Genomic DNA, 27,800 nt, shown 5'->3' with positions numbered 1-27,800 from the left:
TTGATCTGGCCAACTGTTGTGAAGGGTGTTTTCTTCACCAGGGAAAGAATTTTTTGGTTATCCACCACAGTTGTTTCTGTAGTCTTCCCATTCTTTTGGTGTTGCTGAGCTCTGTTCTTTCTTTTTAAGAATGTTCCAAACAATTGTTTTGGCCATGCCTAATGTTTTTGCTATCTCTTTGATGGGTTTGTTTTGTTTTTTCAGCCTAACGATGGCTTGCTTGACTGATGGTGACAGCTCTTTGCATCTCATCTTGAGAGTTGACAGTAACAGATTCCAAATGCAAATAGCACACTTGAAATGAACTCTGGACCTTTTATCTGCTTATTGTAATTGGGATAATGAGGGAATAACACACCTGGCCATGGAACACCTTAATTACTTTTGGACCCTTAACAAGTGGAAGGCACATATGCAAACTGTTGTAATTTCTACAATACCCGCAAATTAAAGCTGACAGTCTGCAGTTAAAGCCCACCTTGTTTATTTCATTTCAAATTGATTGTGTGGGTGTATATAGACAAAAATGTTAGAATTGTGTCAATGTCCAAATATCTATGGACCATCTCCTATCATCTCATATCCTGATAATGATAAATATCAAAACAAAGTACCATATCTGTAAATTCTATCAATTGACAGTTATATATTTTGACCTGTTGTAAGGGACTATTACATTTAAAGGGCACATAGGTTACCCCTTTTTTCATATTTAATATAAGTCTTTTGTGTCCCCAGAATGTGTCTGTAAAGTTTCAGCTCAAAACACGCATCAGATTATTTATTATAGCTGTTTGAAGTGTCTATATTATAGCTGGAAAAAAGTTTTGCTGTTTTTTTGTACTGGCCCTTTAAGGCTAGTCCTCCCCGCCCATCGTTCCCACGTGCCTATCAGCAATCGCCGCCCTCGGCTGCCTCAGGAAGCAGATCTCACGTAAGGTGTGTGAGAAATACTACAGTAAAAACTTTAACAATCAGTATTTGATGCAATTTTTGTGGCATTGCAACAATGAGTCACACACAATGTCATTACAAAGTTCACGCACACACAGCGAGAACACAAACACATAGCGCAGACAAATACACACACACACACACACACACACATAGCGCAGCAGACATACACACACACACATAGCGCAGCAGACACACACAGAGAGAGAGAGAGAGAGAGAGAGAGAGAGAGTGAGAGAGAGAGAGAGAGAGAGAGAGAGAGAGAGAGAGAGAGAGAGAGAGAAAGCGTTAAGCTTTGCACTCGTTTTGCACGCATATGTGACATGATACTGGTAATATCCACTGCTGTATGAATATCTGTTATGTTAATCTACAAAATAAACCTGATTTAACGTCCACAAACCGCAATTGAAGCGTCTTCTTTTATAATTGTTCTGACACGCGGCTGTTCTGATGAAGTAATCTGAAGTGAATCGCTGTAATTCATTACACACATGCTCTGTTTTAAAACAATTTAAACTTGTAGAACTCACTCTAGATCACGTTTGATGATGATTGATGATCCTAGCGAACTGAACAGACCTTTTATTCCCGTCTGCTTTGCGCTCATCCTCTCTTGCTGATATGATTTTACACGTGACTACCGGACATGTTAATGCGCACAGCTGTCAATCAATATTGGTGGGCGGGGGGACCGCACTCCTACGTAAAGTTGCGGTCGATCTGAAAACCGCTACAATTGGTCCACCGTTTTTATGTTCTTAAATTGAAAAAAAAAAGGACAGGGTGTGTTTATTTCACCCCAATATTACAGTTTATACACTATACTTACATACATTTCTATCCAAACAGCTTGAAAAGTGATTTTTCACCATAGGTGCCCTTTAAAGTATACTTAGAAATGTACTCATTCAAGTAGCAGCTCAGTGGTTAACACTGTTGCCTCACAGCATCTTTCCTCTGGGTGCTCCGGTTTCCCCCACAGTCCAAACACATGCGCTATAGGTAAATTGAATAAACTAAATTGACCATAGTGTATGAGTAAGGGTGTTTCCCAGTGCTGGGTTGCAGCTGGAAACATTGTACATTGAATATTGCAACTTTATCACAGTGCTCTCATTGTAGCCCTAGTTTAAAGGGTACAAACAACGTGTTAAGCACACCACACTCAACAAGGCAATTACAGCAAGATTCTGTTTTAATTCAAGTAATAATTCAATCATTGATATCAGCAAGCCAATAATGCATCAAAAACTCAGGCCATTCAGTTACCTCATACTGATGTCTTTTGATTTCTGAGAAATGGTGAAAAAAAAAACAATTTAATCAGACTACAATAACCTTTCTAGATAGTTCATCATTTCTCCTAACAAACTTTAGCTTAGCACTTTAAAAATGCTTCCAATGCAACTACGGCCTTGGACAAAATCAATATATAAATTCTAATCTAAACGTGACCAGCTTTAAATGAGTAATTAAAACACAGATGAGGGAATGCTCACAGAAATAAACGTAAGCGGATCTGTCTTTTCTTCCTCCTTAGCTGTTGTCTCCAAAGTCTCCTTGGCCTTGTCGATATTCTCCTGGAACGACACAATCTGGTCGTACAACTGCTCCAGTCTGGCTTTTTTCTGCTCCTCCATGGCCTGGGACATCTCATTATACTGATCCATCACTAGCTTCAGCTCCTCCTCATTTTGTATCTTTATGGTCTTCTCACAATCAATAAAGTTCTCCTGTGGGATAAGCACAATAATGCTGCACATAAGTTCCTAATAACCTTCCCCAGCTTAATAGCATCCCCAAGCTGACAGTGCACTAGCGTAAGCACTGCAAAACTCTTGCTCTGGATTTCTAGGAGTTCAAAAGTCACGTCAGCTAAGATATTGTGGGTGCCTGCCAGGACATTGCTACACTGTAAAACCCAACAGTCAACTTTATCAAATGAAATGAATTTGAAAAGAGTTTTGAACTCAGTGTTGAAGGTAATGAGTTAATTAAATACCTCATTACTTCAACCTAAATGGAGTAAGTTCACAGTACTCATATAGATTAGTTTTTTTTAACTCAAATGGTTTGTAGCAATCGGTTTCCTCAAACGGTTTGAGTTGCCTTAACTTATTGGTATTACAGTACTCAGTTGGTTTGAGTTCTCTTCATTTATTGGGTTTTTCTGTGCTCAAATTTCTTCATTTACTCAATTGGATTAAGTTCACAGTACTCGTTAGGATTAGTTTTTGAACTTAAATGGTTTGTTGCAATTGGTTTCCTCAAATGGTTTGAGTTACCTTCACTTTTTGGGTTTTACAGTGTACAGGGCAGTGATTCTCAATAGTTTTGACACAAGAACATGTATTAAACATATACTGTAAGTATCATATATAATTATTTCATTGTTTTGTTTCCATGTTTTCTTTTGCATTTTAACATGAACAAACTTTTGGGCTTATGAAAGAGCTCCAAGTCATGACTTAAAGCTATTAACACACTGTAAAACCCAACAGTCAACTTTACCAAATGAAATGAGTGTAGTTAAGTTAAACTTGACTGAAAGTCAATTCTACTCATTTGAAAAGAGTCTTGAACTCAGTGTTGAAACTAATGAGTTAATTAAATACCTTAATGTAACTTTAATGGAGTAAGTTCACAGTACTCATATAGATTAGTTTTTGAACTTAAATGGTCTGTTGCAATCGGTTTCTTCAAACGGTTTGAGTTACCTTAACTTATTGCGTTTTACAGTGCAGTCAAGTTAAGAAAGAAGGAAAAAAACATCCATTCTCTGCTTGTGTTCAATTACTTACACATAGTATCACTGCCACCTAAAATAACCAGTAAATGTATAAGCGAATTTGAAAAGTGTTAATAGTGAACAGTGTTTACATTATTATTGTGACACAAAAGGCAACCTCTGAACATACAAGTCCTCTATTTTGTGAGCATTTAAGTGTATGGTTAAACATTAGTCTAGACTAAAAGTAGCCTAACTGCTAAAAGAAAGAAAAGCAATGCATTTTCAAAATCCCTGAATCAATTTCTCAGAGATTTTGTTTTGCAACTGCTCTATTTATAGTAGATTTGATTAAGGGCAAGTTTTTCATTTTATGTTGGAAATTCACTTTCACATTACCAAAGTAGGCAAAAATGTAACCTGTTATGCTTTTTTGAGCATATTATTGCAGGGGTGATTGTTTAGATGTCTTTTGATTAATGGTGATGGTGGTACCCTACTCTAGTTTCTGCAACAAAGCAGCATGCATTGCCCTGTGCTGATTAAATAAATCATTATAAATAAAATATATATCAGCATTAGTTGGGTAACTGGTCTTATTTGTGGGGCTTTGAACATTCCGTAAAATAGGTACAATTCTGGAGACACAAAACAACACCAACAACAGGGACTTTCCCCGAAATGGGGACATCTGGTCACCTTACTGAACATGTTACTAACATGAATTAACATGGTACTTTGGCATATTCTAACCAATGACTGTAAAAGACATGGACAACACAACAACGCCTTTTTTCATTGAACGCTTTAAATGCAAAACACCTCATGACGGGCACAAACTGTCACAAAAAACGGCTAAAATTGGAGCCTGGGTATGCGCAGAAGGACTGCAAGATGGTGGATAAGGCGGAGCCACGGAATCAAGCTTTCAACCAAACGATTGTACATCAAATCAACCACGCCCCCCGAACTCCGAATTTGACCCTACATATATGCACTGTAACAAAGGCTCGCTATAAGCACTTACATTTAAAAACATGTAATAATATGCGATTTATTAAAAAACTGTGTGATGTAAGCTGTTTTTAATAATTTATTAAAAACAATACATGTTGGACTGCAGAAATAAATGATCATTCATATACTCTAGCCTGAGTTAGACTCAGCTATGAGTACAAAAAATATTTATCTTATAACGGGTTGTTGGTATTTATTATCTTCATAGGGGAAGAATTAACATTTGTAAAATATGAACAATAACACATAAACAACACATACAGTTGAAGTCCGAATTATTAGCCCCTCTGAATTTTTAGCCCCCATTTATTATTTTCCCAAATATCTGTTTAACGGAGAGAAGATTTTTTCAACACATTTCTAAACATAATAGTTTTAATAACTCATTTCTAATCACTGATTTCTTTTGTCTTTGCCATGATGACAGTACATAATATTTGACTAGATATTTTTAAAGACACTTCTATACAGCTTAAAGTGACATTTAAAGGCTTAACTAGTTTATTTCGGTTAACTAGACATGTTAGGGTAATTAATTTTGACCTTAAAATGGTTTATTAAAAAAACATTTATTATTTATTTAAATAATAATAAATAATAACTTATTTATTTAAAAGTGCTTTTATTCTAGCCAAGAGAAAACAAATACGACTTTCTCCAGAAGAAAAAATATTATCAGAAATATTGTGAAAATTTCCTTGCTCTGTTAAGCATTATTTGGGAAATATTTAAAAAATAAAATTCAAAGCGGGGCTAATAATTCTGACTTCAACTGTACATTTTTAGAAAGGTTTTTATTTTGAATTAACAATCAACAGGACCCAAAATATACACATCATTGACAGCTATTTGCCATGTGGGAAAAATGTGCGTTTATATTAACAAAAATTACAGCAATATTTCTAAATATCAACAGGATATTTACACATCCCAGCACTTTATAAAATATTCCTTATAAATTTGTACAACAAACTTTGCAGTACTAATATGCCAACTGCTGCAACATTGCTTGTATATTGTTTATTATTTTTTCTTTGCCTCCATTTTTATTTTGTTTATTCGATGCCTGAATTATATCTGGAAAAGAAGAACATACATTCATTTTAATGTTTATTAGGAGTTTTAAAATAAATAGCCAATGGTAAATGATGTGTATAAATAATAACATTTATAGTTATTTTTGTTATATACGATTCTGTTTCTAGATTTTAATATTTTTGAAACAGTAAATTTAGTATATTAATTCAATGTCAGAGACGTCCTTTAAATTTGGTTCAAATAACGTTACAGGAGATTGATGTGGAAATTGCCTAACATTAGTTTTGTCTTTGTAATTATTATTTAAGCCCAGAAAAAAGAACTAATGCTAGATAACGATCACCTGTTTTCTCTGACATGATAACGCCCACATTTAACCAAATAAACAGTGATCCATCAGATCATGTAGGTCAGAAAGTATAGTTTACTGCTGATCAACTAATTTTATCATGGTAAAATAACACAGAAATCAAACATTGGTACTTTAATCTCCTCCCTAATCTCCGACGGTCTGCTTAGAGAACCTGTCAATCACAACTGTCAATCATGATGACACGCCCTGTTTTCATAGCATTAAATTACTGGCTAAAAACAAACTGTTAACAAAAATGAACATCTGAACCTATATCAGCTTGATAACCAGTGCCTCAATTGAGCAAAACCGTCTTTTGGGAAATTTTATTGCAAGTGTAATAATTTTTTTATTTGGGCTCAAGTCTCATTGGTTAACATAGGGGAGGCGGGCTTTATGACTTGTTCTGCAGCCAGCCCCCAGGGGGCGATCTAACGGTTGGGAGCATCACTCAAAAAGAGGTGTGCGGCACACTACTTCTAACCCAATGCTAGCAAGGCAATAATTAGCAATTTGCTAGCATATTTAGCAAATTACAAACATGAGTCAGCATGTTTCAAACATGTTTTCAAACATTAGCATGCTTTAGCACATTGCTAACATGTATTTAGCATGTTTAAGCACATTGCTAGCATATTTTACCATGTTTTTTCATGTTCGCATGTCCTAACATAGACATAGACTGATGGATACTATCCTTCTATGCACTCAAATATCTTCCATGTCTCTATAGGATTGGTTTAGTCTACCAAGTAAGAACTACAAATTGTTGTGTTTGTTCCTACCTCCACTGTGTTGTATGCCACCTCAAGCTCAGACACAAAGTCTTCGATATTTTCTGATCTTGATTGCAAAACTGATATCAGTTCACTTAGTCTTTTCTGAAAACAAAATCACATGGAAAATTACATTAGACAGAAATCATGAAACATTTTCAGGTACATGTAAAATTAACTACAATTTTCTATTTCCTTCATACCTGCAAATATATATTTTTAATTTCTCTTTTGTATTTGCTTGCAAATGTCAGTTCACATTGGTGCAGTCCTTTGGAATAAACTGCAGATGAATCATGGAAACAGCTGTCTACTTTCAGAGAGGGGCATTTCAGCGCTTGCCTTGCCATGAGTCAGTCAGTTCTGACTCATCCGCTACGAATGCAGTCAAAGGCCAATAAAAGTAAACAATCTCCCACTGTCTCTACCTGGTTTACACCCAGACATTCTCTTATAATCAACAAATATTCATTTGTTTTACAGCCGATTGTGTGGTTTTGTCATTTGCATGTCCTTCTTGCATAAAACACTTAAGCATTCAGTGACTTCATAACTTAGGCTCTCCAGACAGGCCAGCTGAGAGAAAGATCAAATGTCAAGCTAATGCCAGGAAATCATGTCTTAGCACTCTTAAAGTAAGGGAACTTAACTTACCTTCATACTGTCAAAGGCCTCATCCAGAGAAGCCACCTTATGATTTTGATGCTCAGCCTCACTCAGCAGTATTGGGCATTGACAATCAAGGCAGAACGCATCCATTGGTTGAATTTCGAGATCCTCTTCACGTTCATCCACCAACTGGACACTGTCTAAATCCTCAACAAATTCAAAGCCCATCTCCAGAGCTTGATCTGGCAGGCAAATTTTCCCATCCTCAGATCTAGCTTGTTCAGACTGTCTTGCCTCTTGTTCATCGATCATCTCATAATCAAGCTCCTCCGCAATGTCCCGCTGCACATCTGGGTCACAGCTCAAGGTTGAGAGGTCCTCTTGAGGGGTGTAGCTTCGCAATTGTGAGAAGACACCTTTATTCTTACTCAGGCATATTCTTCCTCCATGTATATTTTCATAAGATTTGTCTTCTGGCTCTAACGGTGAAACTCTCATCACCGAGGAGTCTTCTTCATCAACTTGTGGAGGAGGTGAGATGGGTTCTGGTAAATCTGTTATATCTTCAGTCTGTACATCAATCTGAGTTTTCTTTTCTATTTCTAATGTTGATGCTAGAGGTAAAATTTTAATCTCAGAATTCTCCTTGACAGGTATCTCTGTGGTTACATCATTTATTTTACTATGTTCTTCCAACTCTTCCTCCTTAGTTGGTACAACAGGTGACAGTCTTACTTGCGAAGAGTCCTCTACGTCTGCTGTTATACTCATCTTCTCTGTGCTTTCTGGAACAGATGCCTCCTTTTCATTATCCAACAAGCTACATTCTTGCCTTGACTCAACTATGTCTTTAATCTCAGTTGTTGCTCTGTTCTCAGAAGGTATCTCCTCCTGAACAGGCTCTTGTGTAATTTCTATCTTCTTGCTTGTTTCCTCTACAACATCTACCTTGATTTCATCAACTTTTCCATGCTTTTCTGTGACCTCAGGTTCAATCTCAGGTATGTGAATAAGTTCATTTTGCTTTTCTAGACCTTGTTTCAGAATTGATGCCTCAGCTGTAGGTCTATCTACATAAATGTCCTCTTTGGCTTTACTGTTTGCTGAGCTGAAATCATTTTGTAGTTCTGGAGGTATTTTCTTCTCATTTGTAATCTCAGGTTTAGTCAGAAGCTCAGTGTTTGCTGTGACTATTTCACTTGAATGTGATTGCTTTGATCCTCTGAGAACTGCAGTAATTTCAGACTCTGGCTTCATTTTAATTTCTGCTAACACTTCTGTGCGACTGATTTGGGCCTCGACCTCTTGCACTGCACCAATACTGTCAATTACTTCATCTTGTTTCTCTGACTTGGGTGGTAATCCTTCACTTACATTCTCCACGACTACAGCAAGTGCTTCCTCTTTTTGGTGCACTTGAGAATCTCTTTCTACGGATTTTGCTGAATGCTTGGCTCCAGAAGCCTGAGAGGTTTCTTTCAATGGTTTGTCCTCTTTCTCTACTCTTAATAGTTCTTTAGTTTTTGGAGGCTCTGTTTTATCTAATTGTGTTTCTTTGGTATTGATAACCTCTTGAGCAAATATTTCCGGTGCTTTGTTTTTTACTATTTTAGTAATGCCATTTTCCACCCTTTGAATTTTATCTTTGTCTAGAATTTTGCTCTGCATCTGTGTTTCATATTTCTCTCCCTTGTCAAATTTTGTAATGAGATTCGTTTCCTGAATGTCAGTACTGACATCAGGTGCTTTATGATTTTTACCTATGCTGTCCTTAGAAACCCTAAGTTTTTCAACTTCATGTGGTATATCAACCTGTGTATTCTCTGAGCTCTTTGTTTCAGATAGAGTTTCAAATTCATCTTTAGTTTTACTAACATCTTCATGCTTTAAACTCCTTGGTACATCAATACGAGCAGCCAGACTTTTTGGTTTTTGTCTACCATGTTCTTCTTTATTAGTGGTTTTGTTTTTAGGCTCAACCACCTGTGGAGGTTGTTTGTCATCAGACTCACTTTTAGTTGTGATACTGTCCTTGATTCTGACAGTGATATCACATGGCTTGATATCTTCCCTACTATGCTTTGCAACCAAGTCATCGCATATGACTTTTTCTCTAATGATTACTTCCACCTTTGGTTGTATTTCTGGACCACAGTGTCCATTTGAACAACACCCTGTGGACTCACACTTCGCTTCATTTTCATTTTTATCCTGCACACACGGTTGCTCAACAGTTACTTCATCACTTTCTTCTTGTGCTCTTTCCAAACATCCAGTGAGTTCAAATTTACTTTGTGGCCATACTAACATCGCCCCATCTACCCTCCCTCTGTCCTCAGGTACATGTGCAGCTGCTGGTGTTTCATCTTTCAGAGTGAATTTCTCCAAATATCCATCTCCATCATCTGAGTCAGAGTATCTCCTTTTGAAGGACCTCTCAGAAACTACACTCTCAGTATCAGAGAATTCATCTTCTTTCTTTCTGTCTCCTATTGCGTCCTCATAGAGGTCTGAGTAATGGAAGGACATTGCTCGTGGTTCCTCAAGTAGGACAGGATCTATGATCTTTGGTGGTCCAGTTGGGAGGTAAACGGGTGTGAGAATACATTCCTGACTCCCAAATAAGACTGATCCGCTTTCTTTTAGAGATTTAGAACTCTGTCTTGTGATTCGCCCATGTTCTTGAGGCGCTACAGGCTCTGCATTGGACTTACTTCCGTAGAAGACTTCATCAAGATGTTCACCTGCGATTTCAACATCACTGATGATCACAAAGGAATCCTCCTCAATGGCTTCATCTGCTTTTGGCTCTTTATGATTAACCAGTAGTTCCTCTGGCTGGACAGTCACTTCTGCTACAAGATTTTCTGCCAGTGCAGCTCCATCACTAGGTGCCTGCTCATCTAACAGTGTGAATTTTTCAAGATAGTCCATTTGAGTTTCATCCTTTTTGGATTGTTTATCATCTGAGATCTGGGATGAATCATTCAAGCTTTCATTTTGCTTCATTTCTTCAGCTTCTGTGCTCACACAATAACCATTTGCTCCTAAAGGTCCGTGCTTAGGTTTGGATTTTATCTTTGGGGTATTATCCAAGTAGGCCAAATTTTCTGCCAGTTCAGTGCTATCTTCCTCATCTACTGTAGCGAGCTTTGAAGGTACAACAATATTGAGTATTTCAAAACCCTCCGATACCAAACTAAAGAGATCTTGATCCTTGCTAACAGCAGAAAGATCATCCTCACTACTTTCAGATCGTGTATTCGGCACGGCCACCTCTATCATTGCAGGTCTTTCCTCACCCACCCGACTTTTTGGCATCCTGGAGCCTGACTTTTTAAACCTTTCACCCAGCTTGCCTCTGCTGCTTGTTTTCTTCCTCTTAATTCTGTCTTCGTCCATTATAATTACAATATTTCCCTGTGTGCCAGATCCTTCTAGGCTGCACTGTTCAGATGGCGAGCTTCCCTCTGAAGCCCATGGAGTAGAGCATCTGCTAGAAGCAGTCTCCCATACGATCCCACTGTCCTCGCTCTGCACAGTCACCATGGAGAAGGATGGGTCCACCATCAGACACTGCAGTTTAGGCTTCACAGATGGATCTTGCACAGCTTCCTTTAAACTAACCAAAAACATCATTTAGAAACGTAATTTATAATGCCATAGTCACATATTGTATTTCTGTATGCTTAGCTTAAACCCTTAAAAGATTAAAAACTACTACCAAAGGCAGATGATAAGACTTCTCCTTATAATAGAATCTGATTTACCAATAGTAAAATAAAATGATAATTTTATATTATAATAATTTTAAAATTATTTTAAAAATGAATAATTATACAATAGGGTGACACGGTGGCTCAGTGGTTAGCAGCCTCACAGCAAGATTTGAGTCCTGGCTGGGTCAGTTGGCATTTCTGTGTGGAGTTTGCATGCTCTCCCGTGTTGGCGTGAATTTCCCTCTGGGTCCTCCGGTTTCCCCCACAGTTCAAACACATGCACAATAGGTGAATTAATGAACTAAATTGGCAGCAGTGCATGAGTGTGAATGATTGTGTATGGGTGTCTCCCAATACTGGGTTGCAGCTGAAAGGGCATCCGCTGTGTAAAACATATGCTGGAATAGTTGGCGGTTCATTCCGCTGTGGTGATCCCTGATTAATAAAGAGACTAAGCTGAAGGAAAATGAATGAATGAATAAATATACAATACAATTTTTAATGGAAATGTATGAATGCTATAGGCACATAGTGCATCTATGTATGTTTAGTAAGATTAAGCTCTTAAAAGGACATTATTACTAAAAGGAGAAGATAGAGTATTTTCTTATTATAGACTTGAAAGTGGATTTACCACCAGTTAAATAAAAACATTCATTCAGTACATAAAAAATTTAATAATTAAACAATAATAATTAAAATGGGAATTTATAAAACACACAAGTGATGTTTTTTCATCACTTTTATTGCCAGATTTTACGGCTATAAGACTTTTCAGACTGCCCCAATACATTTAATCAAAATCATTTTGTATTTTATTTTATTTGGCTTCATTTTGTCACCTTTGAAAAGTTATTCAAACTATAAAAAGGTATGCATCTCTCAAATACAACAAAAGGGGAAAAACTGTCCAGTCAAATAACTCAGCAGCAGAGAGATTCTTAGCAGCACACTTATGCTACTGATTTAAATGGTTCACTGTTCATTAATAATTCTTAATTTATGACAGTGCAACCTGTTATTAGACTTTACCTACAACTGATAAGTAGGCCCAACACGGATTCTGCATGTGCAGAAACCAGCAGATTTTTAGCCCATCACTGAGTCTATGTATTTACTTGTGTAAAAGTGTGTAAATGTATATTTATTACGTTTTTTTGATACATTTCAGTAATATTATTGATTTACATGAAAATGTTCATATGATTTATTTACAATACAGTTTGTAAAGGTTTTGTAAAATGTTTTGTCTTTTAGTAGATATATTATTTGAGCAACTTGCTTTGTTTACCAAATAAATCGATCTAATTGGGTTTGCATTGTAAAAATTAAAGAAAAGTTAATAAAGGTATAATTTTTTTATTTCATCAAGTTTTTAGTTACAACGAACCCAAAATCATTCAGCAAAAATCCATAGATTTTTTACAAAATTTTGCAGCAGAAATTGCAAAAATAACGCCAACAATTTAATAAGATAATAATTTCTTATTAATTAAATAAATCATACTTGACTAGATAATAAAATCTGTAACTGCTCAACAATTCAATGTTCAATTTAAAAGGGAAAGTACATGATCATAAAAAAGTAATGAGTCCACTATTTTTACAAATGGTATGTAGGCTATAATTAAACAAATCTAAATTAATACAACTACATTCGTGTGTATGTGTGTGTCAAGAAAAAATTACTTGCCTTCAAAATGTAAACTTAAAAATAAAATACTTCATTTAAATTTAATATACAAAAACACCTGTGTGTCTCGTCTCGTGTAAATTTAATATACAAAAACACCTGTGTGTCTTGTCTCGTGTAGAGCTTAGAATAACATTTTATTCCAAAGTAACATCGTAAATTATAACGTTACCACAATATAGTGTTGAATCTAGGTTACCTAATGATGTCATCAAGTAATGACGTCACGTTTTTTTGCAATTTAGCAAAAATAAAATGATAAATATAATAAATGTTGTCAATCAAGTATTCTATAAATAATAAATCATATATTAAATAGCTGCCACATGTTCAAAACAGTTATATATGCAAAACAACACTTTTTGAACTTCCATTTGTGTAAGTGCAACACTTTAACAAAAAAACTGTAAAAAGATTTTATTTGTTTGGGGAAGTGCGGTGTTGAAACAGCTGTAATCCCGAAACGTTATAACTAGAAAACAACCGTGAGAAAACTACCTTTTATGAAGTTCCTCAATCTCCTCCTCGTCGTCGCCCATATCCATTATTCCAGAGCCCACGTTCTGCAATTCCTCCATCTCTGGCTCAGCCCCCTCACATTCCCCTTTCACAGCACGGTCCATTTCGGTGATAATCAAGAAATGGTGGCGTTATTTAAAATAAAAGCCAGTCTTGGAGAGTGCAGCTTCGTGTTGGGATCATGTCTCGTTGCTCGCAGTGGTTCGCCTTACTCAGCGCCTGCTCTAAATAGATTACAAATATTCTTGAGCTCAAGGTTGCGTACTTGGAAAAGAGTCACAGGTGTCCCCGTTTCCTTAACCTCGAGTTAGGAAAAATTTTCCTGTATATGTGATTTCCCCTGTCAACATGTGAACTGTGGCACAATGTTAACCATGTCCTGAACAGTAAAGCTTGCGTGAAACTGCAACAGCGGCGGTGTCCCCTGAAATATGACACGCGGCAAACACGGCCATGACCAAGAGGGACAGCAGGATTCAAGCCACTGTAGTGTCAGTTTCCTTCAGCGGTGCTAATTTTACTCTCAAACCCCCCACACACTCATATCAATGTTCCCAAACTCATATTATGCCATGAATCGAGAATAACAACCCATTAGCGGATGCTGTCAAAAACATATATCACACACTGCAAATGAAAGCATCATTAGAGCTATGCTAGTGCTATAAACATCAATGTTGTTATTATATCTATATAGACGTAAATTCAGAATTGTAGTTATATTAACTCAAAATTCAGAATTGAAATATTCAGATGTCCAGTATTGTAATATTAAGTTTATAATTTATAATCCTAACCTTAAGATTATAAAATCTGAACTCAGAAAAAAATATGTTGACAAAAAAAAAATAATAATAAATTCTGAGATGTAAACTCAAAATAGAATGGTAAATAGCACATCCTGTTGTACTCAATGTGACAGCAAACTTTGAACACATTCATTGTAGAACTTTTACCAGACATTTTATCACTTATGTAAAAGTTCTCTTTCTACACAAATCTGTAACAATATATGAACAAAAGCTAAAAAAAAAAAATAATAATAATAATAATTGAAGGCCAAAATAGGATTCCATAGTAACATTTTAATCATTTAAATAAACGTTTAAAAGACTGTACAAAACATGACAAAACAAATAGAAAACAGATCACAGAAAATGTTTAGGTAAAAGTAGTCATCTGCCAGAAAAACATTTGTATTTACCATTTTTTATTTTTAAGGAAAATGAACAGGAACTTTATGTCTGATTAAAGAAATATTAATGGATTTTTCATGTTGCTGTTTCGCTATCATTTCAGGAAAAAGGTTATATTGGCTAATAAACCACAAAATCAGTCTATTTGCAACAAAAAACTAGTCTCTGTCTCCTAAATGCAGACTGTGTACCATATGGGCAAAAGATATTGCTTAGTGTTACATGAACATTTCACACATACTCATGCTCAGAGATGACCAGATTACAACCCTTGTCAGCTCAGTGGATTTAATTCAACACATTCCCAAAGGTCCAACATACCCAAACACTTTATGTAACAGGTAATGCTATTCTTCTCACAATGTACAAACAGCAACTGAAGACTCCAGGTTTAATCCACTGATTTATCTGTGGGCAGTTTGAGGTCTTGCCATCCGTTTGGTCTTGGGAAGGATGAAGTTGAGATCTTTTCTGAGCTGCAGAAGCCGGTAGGACTGTAAGTAAACAATACATGGTCACATTTAAGATTGGAAGAATACTTTGCATTCCAGCTGTTCTGTAGAACGTTTCCACTTTGCTTATTCCTCCTTGAAGGAATTAACTCTGTACGAGATTTTTTTTTTTTTAATGTAGTAAAATAATGCTTTTGTCATATGACCCATATACAGTTGAAGTCAGAATTATTAGCCCTTTGTTTATTTTTTCCCCCCAATTTCTTTTTAACTGAGAGAAGTAATATTTCTAAACATAATAGTTTTAATAACTCATATCTAATAACTGATTTATTTTCTCTTTGCCATGATGACAATAAATAGTATTTGACTAGATATTTTTCAAAACACTTCTATACAGCTTAAAGTGACTTTTAAAGGCTTAACTAGGTTAATTTGGTTAACTAGGCAGGTTAGGGTAATTAGACAAGTTATTGTATAATGATGGTTTGTTCTGTAAACTACCAAAAAATAGCTTAAATGGGCTAATAATTTTGACCTCAAATGCTTTTTTTTTTTTTTTTTTTTTAAATAAAACTGCTTTTATTCTAGCCAAAATAAAACAAACAAGACTTTCTCCAGAAGAAAAAAAAAATTATCTGACATACTGTGAAAATTTCATTGCTTTGTTAAACATCATTTGGGAAATATTTAAAAGGGGCTAATAATTCTGACTTCAACAAGCCATAGCGGCTTATTACTGATGGACATTTTTATAAAATCACATTACATGGTACATTACAGTGAGATGCTCATTTTAATTAAATTGTCAAGAAAGAATATCAAACTACTTGAAATATACATGTTTATATAACTTAAACAAATACAAATTTATTTAAATAATGATCCAAGGAAGTCTTGGACTTACCTCAATGAATGCAGCTTTAATGGCTTCAAACTTCATCCTCTCATGGACGGCTCTGGCTGTGTTGGTACGATTAAATGGTTCTAAAACAAAATACAAATTCTCATTTTCAAGCAGATGGATACATTTTTTATTTATAAAAAAAAAAAAAAAAAAAAAAAAAAAAAAAAAAAAAAAAAAAAAAAAAAAAAGAAATCGAAGCTGTCAATCGATTTCTTTTTTTTGTGATTAAATACATGTTAACCATGAGTTAACTCACGATTAGTCACAAATTAACCCCCCCATTCTATCTGATTTAAATGCACCTTAAATTAATATTATGTTACACTTTAAAACAAACTGCATAACAACATCAGTACACAAGAAACCCCGAAACAACCTTGTTTTATAGAGATTTACTGAAATTTATATTCTTGGCCAAAGCTGAATGAAGCACTTGGCTGAAGAGCAAACACACAATAAATTTCTTCTGTTTGTTTCGCCCCACATATATTTAGCTAATGTTTCACCATGGCATGAATTAAGGTCAAAATATATTTCACAATTGTCTAGGTTTAAAAAAAAAAGATAATAATAAAAGTAAAAAATACAAATGTTTACAAAATTGACAACATTTTTAAATATCATAGCAGACAGAAGATCAACAAAACAGAATACTGCCTAAATAATCTGTGAAATAAAGATACTTTAAGTATTTTTATATTTACCCCTAAAACAATTAATAGCTTTTCTAAAATAAACCAGTTTTTTAATGCATTAACTTTAAAAGCCCTAGAAAAAATGTTATCTCACTAGGAAATATTGTGGCCAATCAAATGCTGTCTGAGACTCTTGGTAAGTCATGTACTGAACTGAATTATTCAGCTATCCATATGTTCATTTAAAATGGCACACCTTTAAAGAATGTAATATCCAAAGTGGCAGAGTAATGTATATAAAAAAAAGTTACTAGATATGCTTGGAAGCCAAAAATGTGAAGTAACTTTTTGCGCAAAAATTGAATAATCGCATTAAAGACGTGTGAATAAAGCAGTGTTTCCATCCAACGAGTCAAAGAGAACAAAATCGTCACTTCTTGACTAACTGGCACTAAATATCAACAGTAAAAATGGAATTTGCTGCGGAAGGACAAGCTGCGTGAGTCTTTTCTTTATTTAATATATTGCTGCCCCTCAGAGGACAAATGCCGCAGACAATGAATGTGTAATGGTGTTTGAAGGCGTGAGACGCAGAGCACAGACGCTCTTTACAATTCTGGAGGTCATTAATAATAAAATACCACTAATACTGAAATGGTTAAGGCATTTTAGAATAACCAAAACAACATTTCCAATGTTTTACAATGTGCTCAGCCTGCTGGTTTATCCATTCACACACATTTTTATCATCACAGGATCTCTTATAACAAAATCACATGACTTTTTTTTAAATGCACATACTGTAACTGGAATTTGCTTGGTAAAAAGTGTTTCCATTGTAGTTCATGCGCATCTTTTTTTTTTATCAAATAAAAAGTTTATCCTGCTCAAGTTATGTGCATGTGTTTTTAATGTGCATTTTCAAAATCTATGCAAAATATGGCATTTGCATCAACCATTTTTCAATGCGCATATCCAAAATACACATAAAAATAGGTGGCTGGAAATGCAGCTACTGTTCACTGGTATTTAAAAAGAGCTATTATTAAAGTTATCATTCTTATTGTGAAAAGCCCTTTATTCTTGCACAATGTACAAACATTCAGTGACCGTTTACCTTCTACACAGATGAACTTGTCTTTCCATTCTTTGAAACCGCTTTTGGGCAGAGCTTTTGCCGTCCGCACAGAGATCACTTGCTTGTCCCATCTGTAACAACAAAAACATCAAACTGTAAAGATGTGCTTGTAAATGCATTCATTCAGACTTGTTTATTCAAAGAAGCATATGCACATATCCAGTGTTGTGAGCATTAGAGCAGGCCATCTGGACCAGAGCCTGACACACACATAGAGCCAGAGCTTCACCTGCTCCTGTCAATCTGGCAGAATGACATGAAATAGGAGCCTTGCAGGTGGCTTACAATCAGGTTAGTTTTTGTTAACAACACTGGCCTCTATCTTATCATAAGTGAATCTAACCTGCCGTGTGAGCTGGAGGAAAAAAAACTTGACAGATTTGATTAAATTTGTAGTGCAATAATACAATAGAGTGTATTAGTGCTTGCCCCTTTTTGGGTCGGGATGAATTTTACCCTTACGGGATTAAAAAAAAAAACATGAACCAAACCAGCCTGCCAGTCGGTGTCTTTAATGATGGAAAGAACTAGAACACCATGAATCAGGAGGAGAAATATAGTACAATTAATTTTAAGTGTTTGGTTTATTCTTTAGAAACAACATTATTATTCTGCTATTAAACATGACTGTTTTTAAAATAAGTTACTTTCAACAAAAGAACATACAAACGATTTAACAACCTCAGACATCATTACAGATCTGGCTTTAAAAGGTTAAGCAACATTGTAAAAAAAATGCTGAGTTCCACACAATTTCTTCATGTTGTTTCAACATAAAACAGAGCATCACGGTGACACAGTGAGTATCGCTCTCGCCTCACAGCAAGAAGGTCGCTGGTTCGAGCCTCGGCTGGGTCAGTTTGTATTTCTGTGTGGAGTTTGCATGTTCTCCTTGTGTTTGCGTGGGTTTCCTCCAGGTGCTTCAGCTTCCCCCACAAGTCCAAACATGCGCTATAGGTAAATTGGGTAAGCTAAAATTGTCTGTAGTGTATGTCTGTGAATGGAAGTGTATGGGTGTCTCCCAGTGATGGGTGGCAGCTGGAAGGGTATCCGCTGCGTAAAACATATGCTGGATAAGTTGGTGGTTCAATCCGCTGTGGCAACCCCAGATTTATAAAGGGACTAAGCCGAAAAGAAAATGAATGAATAAATGAAGATAAAATAATGAACTTGTCCCCACAAAATTGTAAGAATTGTGCTGTTTCACTCGCTTTAAATAAGCAGTTTGAACAAGCAGCCAAAAATTATTTCTTGAGTGAATGAACAGAGTGTTTAACTTCAGAACCCAACACAATGGAGTGACCTGAAATTACCTTACCTGACAAAAGTCTTGTCGCATATTCAAGTTTTAGGTACAACAAATAATAACTTGAATTCTAGGTGATCATTTGGTATCAGAAGTGGCTTATATGAAAGGCAAAGGCCTCTAGATTACACTTATTTTATCAAAATAAAATTTGATAATGCCTTGATTGTTAATTATTTCATTAGGATAGTAAGGTCTGACTTTAAGATAAAAGTCTGGTCACTAAACAGAAATAATGTACAGTATAGAATATAAAGTCATGGTGCAGTGGAAAAAGAATGAACATTGTGCAGAACTCCAATGAGCTTGGAGGACTGCATCTATACATCTCTGCAATGACTCAAATAACTTATTAATAAAGTCATCTGGAATGGCAAAGAAAACGTTCTTCCAGGACTCCCAGAGTCCATCAACATACTTCGGATTCATCTTCAATGTCTCCTCCATCTTACTCCAGACAGGCTCAATAATGTTCATCTCTGGTGACTGGGCTGGCCAATCCTGGAGCACCTTAACCTTCTTTTCTCAGAGTAACTTTGATGTGGAGGCTGACGTATGCGAAGGAGCGCTTTTCTGATGAAGAATTTGCCCTCTCCTGTGGTTTGTAATGTAATGGGCAGCAATGTCTTGATACCTCAGACGGTTGATGTTGCCATTCACTCTGCAGATCACTCACATGCCCCCATACTGAATGTAACCCCAAACCACGATTTTTCCTTCACCAAACTTGACTGATTTCTTGAGTCCATGCAGGTTCCAAAAGGTCTTCTGCAGTATTTGTGATGATTGGGATGCAGTTCAACAGATGGTTTATCAGAAAAAAAAAAAAAATCTACATTCTGCCACTTTTCCAAATGATCAACCAGAAGTCAAGTTATTATTTGTTGCATTTACAACTAGGATCGATGACAAGACTTTTTGTCAGGTAGTGTAGTTATAACATGCATTTATTAGCTTACTTGGCTTCATTTGTTTGTAGAATGTTTTCTCGTTTTGCTTTAAATATAGTATTGATCAACGCCAATAATTTGTGCTACAATATCAATAACTTGACTTACTTGAAAACAGTGGCGTAGTATCTCAGGAAACCTAAGAACAAGTCTCCCAGTGACGACTTGTTTCTAGACACAAAAGCAGGTATATCGCTTGGTCCATTTGGCACAAGATGAATGTCCATCCTAGGGTCAAAGCAAGTCTGCAGGAGGTAGTTTCAGCAAGAATTAAACACTGTAAAAAAAACTTTACGCACAATTCATTAGTATATTTGAAAATCTGCTTACAGGGTAATCCCTTTGAAGGCATGGTATGACTGGGTCAGGAAGAGCTGACGTTGAAACAAAGATATATTTATACATTTTTAGTACAATACATCTTAACCCAACATTTTAGAAAAAGAACTTACTCTGAAGGTAATGTAGGACCATAAGAACCAGTGTGTAGCTGCTCAGCGTTCCTCGGCTGGCATCATTGATGCAGTGGTGATTTGCCCATTTCTTTACAACAAGGACGATTGGACGAACACGTTTTTCAACTGAAAGATATGTAAAAAAAATATATTATATATTTAATTTTGCAAAAGACATTACTAGGTACATAACTATGAACTTTTCTTATCTTACCAAAGGCGTAGGTCCGCAGTAAGAAGGTGTTTCTGATCCCAACAGTGTTGTTAAAGTTCAAATCAAACTCCACACCACTGGTATGCAAAATTAAAAAAAAAAAAAACAATTTGAGCTTAGCTTCTGTAAAGTTCTTTTACTGCAGATGACACAATAAGCAATTAAACTTGTTTGCCTTCTACATTTAGCCTTGTTATTTACACTGCAGGTGTGAGTCACAGAATGTTCAAATGTTGAGATCACCATTTAAATTTTTTATTTATATATATATATATATATATATATATATATAAAATTACAATTTCAAAGAACTGCCTTCTATTTTAATGCAATTTGAGCTTAGTTGCTTGCTGTGAGGACAAAGCAGAATTTTTAGCAATTTTCAAAACCACTTACAATTTAAAATATACATAGCACAATTTTAAGCAGACCTTTCATTCCCCTTTTTACAACATGTAAAAAGTCTCTGAGTGTGTTTGAAACTGCCCCTTTTATGTTTGATCCAAATTGTGCAATTTTGTTGACTGTCACGTTAAATTCAAATAAGATTGTGCTTCCAGCTATTTTCTAAAGTGGTGGATGCCTATGTGTCACCATAGTGGCATATTGAAAACTGTAATGGAAGATGGCAGCTTCTTAATCAGGGCTGCTGTTTATGCTAATGAGGGAATGAAAGGTCTGCTTTAAATTGTGCTATATATATATATTTTAAATTGTAAATTCTGCTTTGCCCTCACAGCATTCAACTAAGCTCAAATTTCATTAATATAGAAGGCAGTTCTTTGAAATTGTAATAATATTTAACTAAAATATATATATATATATATATATATATATATATATATATATATATATATATATATATATATATATATATATATATATATATATATATATATATATATATAAATAAAAGATTTAACAATTTTTTACCATTTTTACAAGTGGCTGGCTATATTCACACACAGTTGCCACAAAACTGTGCTTTAAGTTATTTTGTATAATACATGCAAAATTAAGCAAATTGCTTGGCTTTAACGTAATTAAAAAACTAGGTAAACAAACAACATAAAAATAATAAAACCACCTGTAAACATAAAACATGTTCATAAAACAATCATATAGCACAATCACAAAACAATAGGAATATTAAATGCCTCAGAAAATGAACAAGTTTTAGTAGAGGACTTAAAAACATGCAAGGTTGGGGCAGTTTTGTAATATAAAACAGGAGACTATTCCACAGTTTTGGGTCTGCTACCAAAAAAGCACTATCTCAGTGATCTAGATGTGGTGTAGGGCTGTAAACGGTACAGTGGCGCCTGATTGTGAAGGAATTTAAAAACAAGCACTCAAATTTTGAAGTCAGTTTTTATACTTAATTTATAGTCAGTGGAGTGAGATAAAAAAAAATTATGTAATGTCCAGTAAAATGCTGAGCTTCCATATTCCAAACTAACTGCAATTGGGACACACTGGACTGAGGAACATCAGTATACAAAAAAATTGCAGTAGTGTAGTTTAGGTGCATGCACAGCTATTTCAAGCTTCTTTAAGAATAGAAATGGTTTCACTTTTGAAAGAAGATGAATATGATAAAACAGGACTTAAAGGGCACCTAGGTTAGCCCTTTTTTCAGATTTAATATAAGCGTTTTGCATCTCCAGAATGTGTCTGTAAAGTTTCAGCTCAAAACACCCATCAGATTTTTTATTATACCTTTTATTAAAGTCATATTTATACATTTTTGCATTGGGTGGTGGTTTTGGTGTACTGCTCCTTTAAGGCTAGTCCTCCCACCCACCGTTTCTACATGCCTTTCTACGTGCCTTAATCTCCTCCCTCGGCTGCGTCAGACAACAGACAGACTTAAAGGAAGCAGATCTCACGTAGCGTTTGTGAGAAATACTACAGTAAGAACTTTACCAATGAGTATTTGTTGTGCAGTTGCGTCGCTGAGTCACACAAAGTTCACACGCACAGCGCCCGTTTAGCTTCGCACTCTGTTTGCACGCATATGTGACAGGATACAAATTAATCCTCACTGCTGTATGGATATCTGTTATGTTATTGAACAAAATAAACCTGATTTAACATCCACAAACCGGGATTGAAGCATCTTCTTTTATAATTGTTCTGACACGCGGCTGTGCTGATGAAGTAAAGCCAAGCTAAATCGCTGTAATTCATTACAAACATGCACTGTTTTAAAACATTTTAAACTTGTAAAACTCACTCTTGATCACATTTGATGATGATTGATGAACCTAGCAAACTGAACAGAGCTTTTATTCCCGGTTGCTTTGCGCACGTCTGGTCTTGCTGATATGATTTTACACGTGACTACCAGGACATGTTAATACGCGCAGCTGTCAATCAATTTGGTGGGCGGGGGACTGCACTCCTACGTAAAGTTGCGGTCGATCTGAAAAACGCTCAAATTGGGCCACCATTTTTATGATGCTAAATTGAAAAAAAAGGACAGGGTGTGTTTATATCACCCCAATATGACGGTCTATACACCATACATGCACACGTCTGTCCAAACAGCTTGAAAAGTAGATTTTTCACCATAGGTGCCCTTTAACTACAGTATTTACCAGTTTATCAAATTTGAGGTTATTGTCAAGCCAAACACTAATACTGGATGGTGATGAAGAAATATCAAAAACATGTTTACATGTTTCATTGGGACATAATGAATTTAGTTTTGCTCACACTGAGGCAAGCAAACCAAAATGTGCTTAATGGCATGCTTTAGAGAGATAGAACTTTGCATGTCATCTTGTAGAAATAGAAAGCCCTCAAACAGTGCAGACAAACTTATCTTAAGACCTGTCTTTAATATACCTGCTTCAGATTAAACACAGCTCACATCAACAACAGGAACATCTATGCATGCAAGACCTGAAAAGTAAGTACATTCTGTCTTCAAACATACACTAAAATTAGTATTAAAGTCCTAGTTCATAGATTTATAGATATAAAGATTTATTTTTGATTTATTATTATAGATTTTTTTTGGCTTGATATTTCTGCCTAAATAAAAGCTGAAGGTCCTAAAAATTAAAACCAAAGCCAAACTAAATTCAGACAAGTGATTGCCAAACACAAAATAAATCACACTAGCTATCTTTAAAAAGATTGGGGAAACTTAACAGGTCATAAGAGATTGCACACACTATTAATCTTGAAGGAAACAGGGATTTGACGTGCTCTTGGTAAACATTCACTAGTGTTTTTTACAGTCAAACAATAAGAATGTATTTTAAATAATTAGCAAAAGTATATATACACTTTTTGTATTAAATAAATGGCTAAGAATTTGGTTGGTGAATTTCTTATTGATCTCGTCTAATGGGAGAATTTGGTCCTTTTATAACATTCACATGGTGCACAAATTCTGAAACATCCATCCAGGGATCATATATTCTTCAAACTAGACACTTAGGATTAAACCAACTAACCAATCAACTTTAAAATCACACAAAACAGCTCAAATTCCACTAATAAATCACCAATATTCATCTTTAAAAGCTTTCAGCATCAGTCTGCAAATTAATGTAGTGATAACTAAATCGAAAATACAAGGAAACTATAAGAAACTGATGTTTCGTGGGTAAAATTTTATCTCAGATCATCTAAGATTGCACAACTCACTTATAATATGCATCCTATTTAAGCCAACAAGTGCACCAAGGAACTACATTTTCCATTGGTCTGCAGATACAGGATTTACTCGGTCCTGTTCTGAAAGAAACTCTATATTTGGTCAAGACAGCTCAAGGGGAGAATATAAAGAAAAAAGTTTTCATTTTCCTCAAATTAAACATATGCCAAGATAAATTTATTTAATTTCTTTTTAAATAAGTTTTTCATTTTTAACACCAAATATAATTTAAAAAGACACACCTGATGCTGTTCCTGAATTTCACAATGGGCACTTTGGCTCTGATGAGCTGCGGCTTCTCAATGTAAGCTTTAAACAGCAGCAAAGCAATTAGTGAACAAAAAGTAAAAGGTTAATTGAATGTAGTTGAATGTATGGATGAACACTTACATAGTTTGTAAAGCAATTTTCGCACAAGACTAAGAACGTACACAGCATCTTTCCTGTGGTTTACCTACATAAAAGAATGTAAAGAGTTATATAAACATGACAGCAAAGTATAAGCAAAATCACAAAGCATTTATATAAGAATACACTTACAGGGCCCTCTTGAATGATAAGACAAAGATCAGCATCACTGCTGCGACTACCAAAGCCATTCAAAGATGAGCCGCCCAAGAAGACTTTTGCACCTTGACCCCCAAACAAGAAAAGCAACTTCTGAGATGAAGATTAAATTTGACAAAGACTGAGATAGAAATAAATACAAATCATAACATGTTAATGATGTACATGGGAAAATTCTCTTTATGTCATTCTGCAGCGCTGCTCGGCAGCTCTCCTTCTTCTCCAGATCATCAGACTGCTGCTCACAAGCAAAAAGCAAGTTGAGAATCTGCTGACTCAGCTGTGGGAAGAAGAAGAATATATATAAAAACATATTTCATTACACTTTGCCATTTAATTATTATAATTTTTTTTACATCAAATAGAGGTCCCAAAACTCATGGCTTTTATCTGTGTTTACCTTATCTTTGACTGATGATGGTGAAAAAGCATTCTGATGGCATGTCTCTCCCAGAGACGGCACACAGCCTCCTGGTATAAACGTGGCAGATGAGCATGTAGGGCATGTAACCTCTCTGCCCGTCACTGGTCTTGTCACTGGCTGTGAGTTAAAGTTGGTGTTTCTATCAGGCTGGTTGTGAGGACTTGGACAACTGAAGCGCTGCCTCTTTAGTTCAAAATCAGTGTTATCTTGTATTGTTCTCCTAGCACAAAAACAGACAAGTTGATTGAGTAAGAAAATATACAGCATCCATTCTGTTTATTGAATAGACTGGCAACAATAATTCCAGTGGTTTGTGATGAGTGCTACTTTAGGCATGGGAAGATAACCATTTTGAAGGTATACCGCAGTTTGGAAAAGTCAAAATTTTAAAATCAACAATATTTTGTCCTACTGTATACGTAGGATTTATTTTTAGTTGTGTTTTTTTTTTAGGACAACAGTATCTCCAGCAGAAAATATATCCAAAGATGTTGTTTTAAATTGTAAAGAAATCAGTGTTTTTGAAAATGATGAAGACAGCAGAAGTCAATGATTCGTTTGAACTATTCAGTCTAACATGTTTACTGTTCCAAAATATTTCAAATGTTTCTCAAAATAACATATATTGTGTTCAAAGGGGAAAAGGTTTTTTTGTTTTTTACCCAGACATTTAAAAAGAATATATTTAAGGGCAGTAATCACAATACCGTGAATTTTTATATCCAATGTTATCATACCGTCAGAATTTTATACCGGCCCATGCCTATGCTACTCACTTTCTATTGTTTCCCATCGGTCCAATTGGACTGCAAGCAACATCAGGCAGCTCCATTGGTGTCCATTGGTAAGTGGGAATGAAGTGGGGAGCGTTCATTGGTGGACCCATAAAGTTACTGAAAGAGACACTGAATTATTTACCGGAATCCAAAGAATTTAAGCAAATCGTCTTTTGAATATTGACTCACTTGGTTGAATTCAGATGGGCTTCAATTCTTTGTTGCTGCGACACATCGTAAGGTAGAATGTGCTGGAATAAAGGACTAGATGGCCCATCATTATGGGAGAAGATATATGTTCTCGGCAACATTCTCTCCAGCCAGACTAAACAAAAACTGCATGCAGTTTCACAAACACCATAATTAATTAGCGTATAAACATACTTTTTGACAACAGGCTAAAACACATTGCATTTTAGTATTTTTATCTAACAATTACTATCTTTTATTTAAGATCCAAACAACAACAAAGATTTATTGCGGAAACAAACTTCTCGACAAACATTCGAGTAACGTTAAAACTGAACACACATTGCTTTTCGCCTCAGAATACAGAATATTTATATTAAGAGATTCTGCTGTCTTTGTGCTGGTCTGAAACGATTAACGTTAATGTCTGAATTAATAAATTCAGTGTGCGAATAGAAAATGTCTGCGAAATGTTAAAACAAAACATTCGTGTGATTAACGTTAGCCGATGAGGGCTAACGTTAAACCTTAACAGCGGTTTACCTGCTTACAGGCGAATTTTAACGTAAACTTAACGTAAAATCATTGTAATAACTGCATCACTTACTCCTGTGTAACATTGATAACAAAAGTAAAAAAAAACTCACCGGTGGGAAAGGTTGATTTGATAAGCGAGAAAAAGAGCAGGCCTGTGGAAAATTTCCAAAACACCTATTCCTCTGCTTCCGGGTTATTGCGGACGGACAGACGGTCGTCTGAGTTTTCAAAATAAAGGTCCCGCGTAACAACCTATATTTTACAGTCTATGGTAACAACACATTCTGTGTTGACAACACGTGAGAAGACGAGTCTTTAATTATGGTGGCTTGAAAAGCCAGCATACTGTTATCTATCTTAAACTTATTATGGTGGCTTGAAAAGCCAGCATACTGTTATCTATCTTAAACTTATTATTATTATTCTTCTTCTTCTTCTTCTTCTGAGACTAATTTCTAAGTGTATCTCCTCCTAGGCCTTTCAAGCTACATACTTCAAACTTTCGTCAAACCTTCGAACTGGTCTGACTCGGGTTGCTATATCTTTTCTAACTGATCCGACCTTGGGTTTTCCGAAAAACGACCCAGAAAAATCCCAAAAGTCCCATTGACTTAACATTGGGTCAAACTTTGTGAGCTCATAACTCTGCATCAGACTGTCCTACAGACTTCTAACTGGACTCATTTAACTCAGTCTAGCCAGCAGCCAATAACTGATGACTTTTAACTTACTAGCCACTCCCTAGCAACCACTTACAGCACCCTAGCAACTGTCCCATAGACTTCCATTGTAAAAGACTCCCATTTACTTAACATTGGATCAACCTTTGTGAGCTCATAACTCTGCATCAGACTGTCCTACAGACTAGAGTCTGGCCTCATTCAACTCAGTCTAGCCAGCAGCCAATCACTGATTACCTTTAAACTTACTAGCCACTCCCTAGCAACCAATTTCAGCACCCTAGCAACTGTCCCAG

The 27,800-nt window shown here is 35.6% G+C and overlaps 2 protein-coding genes across 2 annotated transcripts in view; both read right to left on the bottom strand.

Annotated features, from left to right (window-relative positions):
* Nucleotides 1-14,010, bottom strand: part of cmya5 (cardiomyopathy associated 5) — a 37,024-nt gene extending 23,014 nt beyond the window's left edge. Inside the window, exons 1-5 of the mRNA XM_056458506.1 lie at nt 13,388-14,010; nt 7,523-11,099; nt 6,878-6,973; nt 2,457-2,690; nt 2,227-2,249 (exon numbers count right to left, since the gene is read on the bottom strand). Coding sequence (XP_056314481.1) covers nt 2,227-2,249; nt 2,457-2,690; nt 6,878-6,973; nt 7,523-11,099; nt 13,388-13,512 — 4,055 coding nt within the window. The 5' untranslated portion in view covers nt 13,513-14,010. The remainder of the gene's footprint in view (nt 1-2,226; nt 2,250-2,456; nt 2,691-6,877; nt 6,974-7,522; nt 11,100-13,387) is intronic.
* A 463-nt stretch (nt 14,011-14,473) lies between these two features.
* tent2 (terminal nucleotidyltransferase 2) lies at nt 14,474-27,017 on the bottom strand. Its single transcript, XM_056458505.1, has 15 exons — nt 26,935-27,017; nt 26,288-26,434; nt 26,099-26,215; nt 25,299-25,542; nt 25,064-25,178; nt 24,872-24,963; nt 24,722-24,785; nt 24,574-24,640; nt 20,662-20,738; nt 20,445-20,573; nt 20,323-20,366; nt 20,101-20,237; nt 17,716-17,807; nt 15,964-16,043; nt 14,474-15,098 (listed from the first exon to the last, which is right to left on the bottom strand). Exons 2-15 carry the CDS (start codon nt 26,407-26,409, stop codon nt 15,009-15,011), a joined length of 1,470 nt encoding a protein of 489 aa, XP_056314480.1. The 5' UTR covers nt 26,410-26,434; nt 26,935-27,017; the 3' UTR covers nt 14,474-15,008.
* Nucleotides 27,018-27,800: the final 783 nt, after the last annotated feature.

This window comes from Danio aesculapii, chromosome 5 (genome assembly GCF_903798145.1).
Source record: "Danio aesculapii chromosome 5, fDanAes4.1, whole genome shotgun sequence".
Classification (NCBI taxonomy): Eukaryota; Metazoa; Chordata; class Actinopteri; order Cypriniformes; family Danionidae; genus Danio; species Danio aesculapii.
This window is presented reverse-complemented; position numbering and strand designations above follow the sequence as displayed.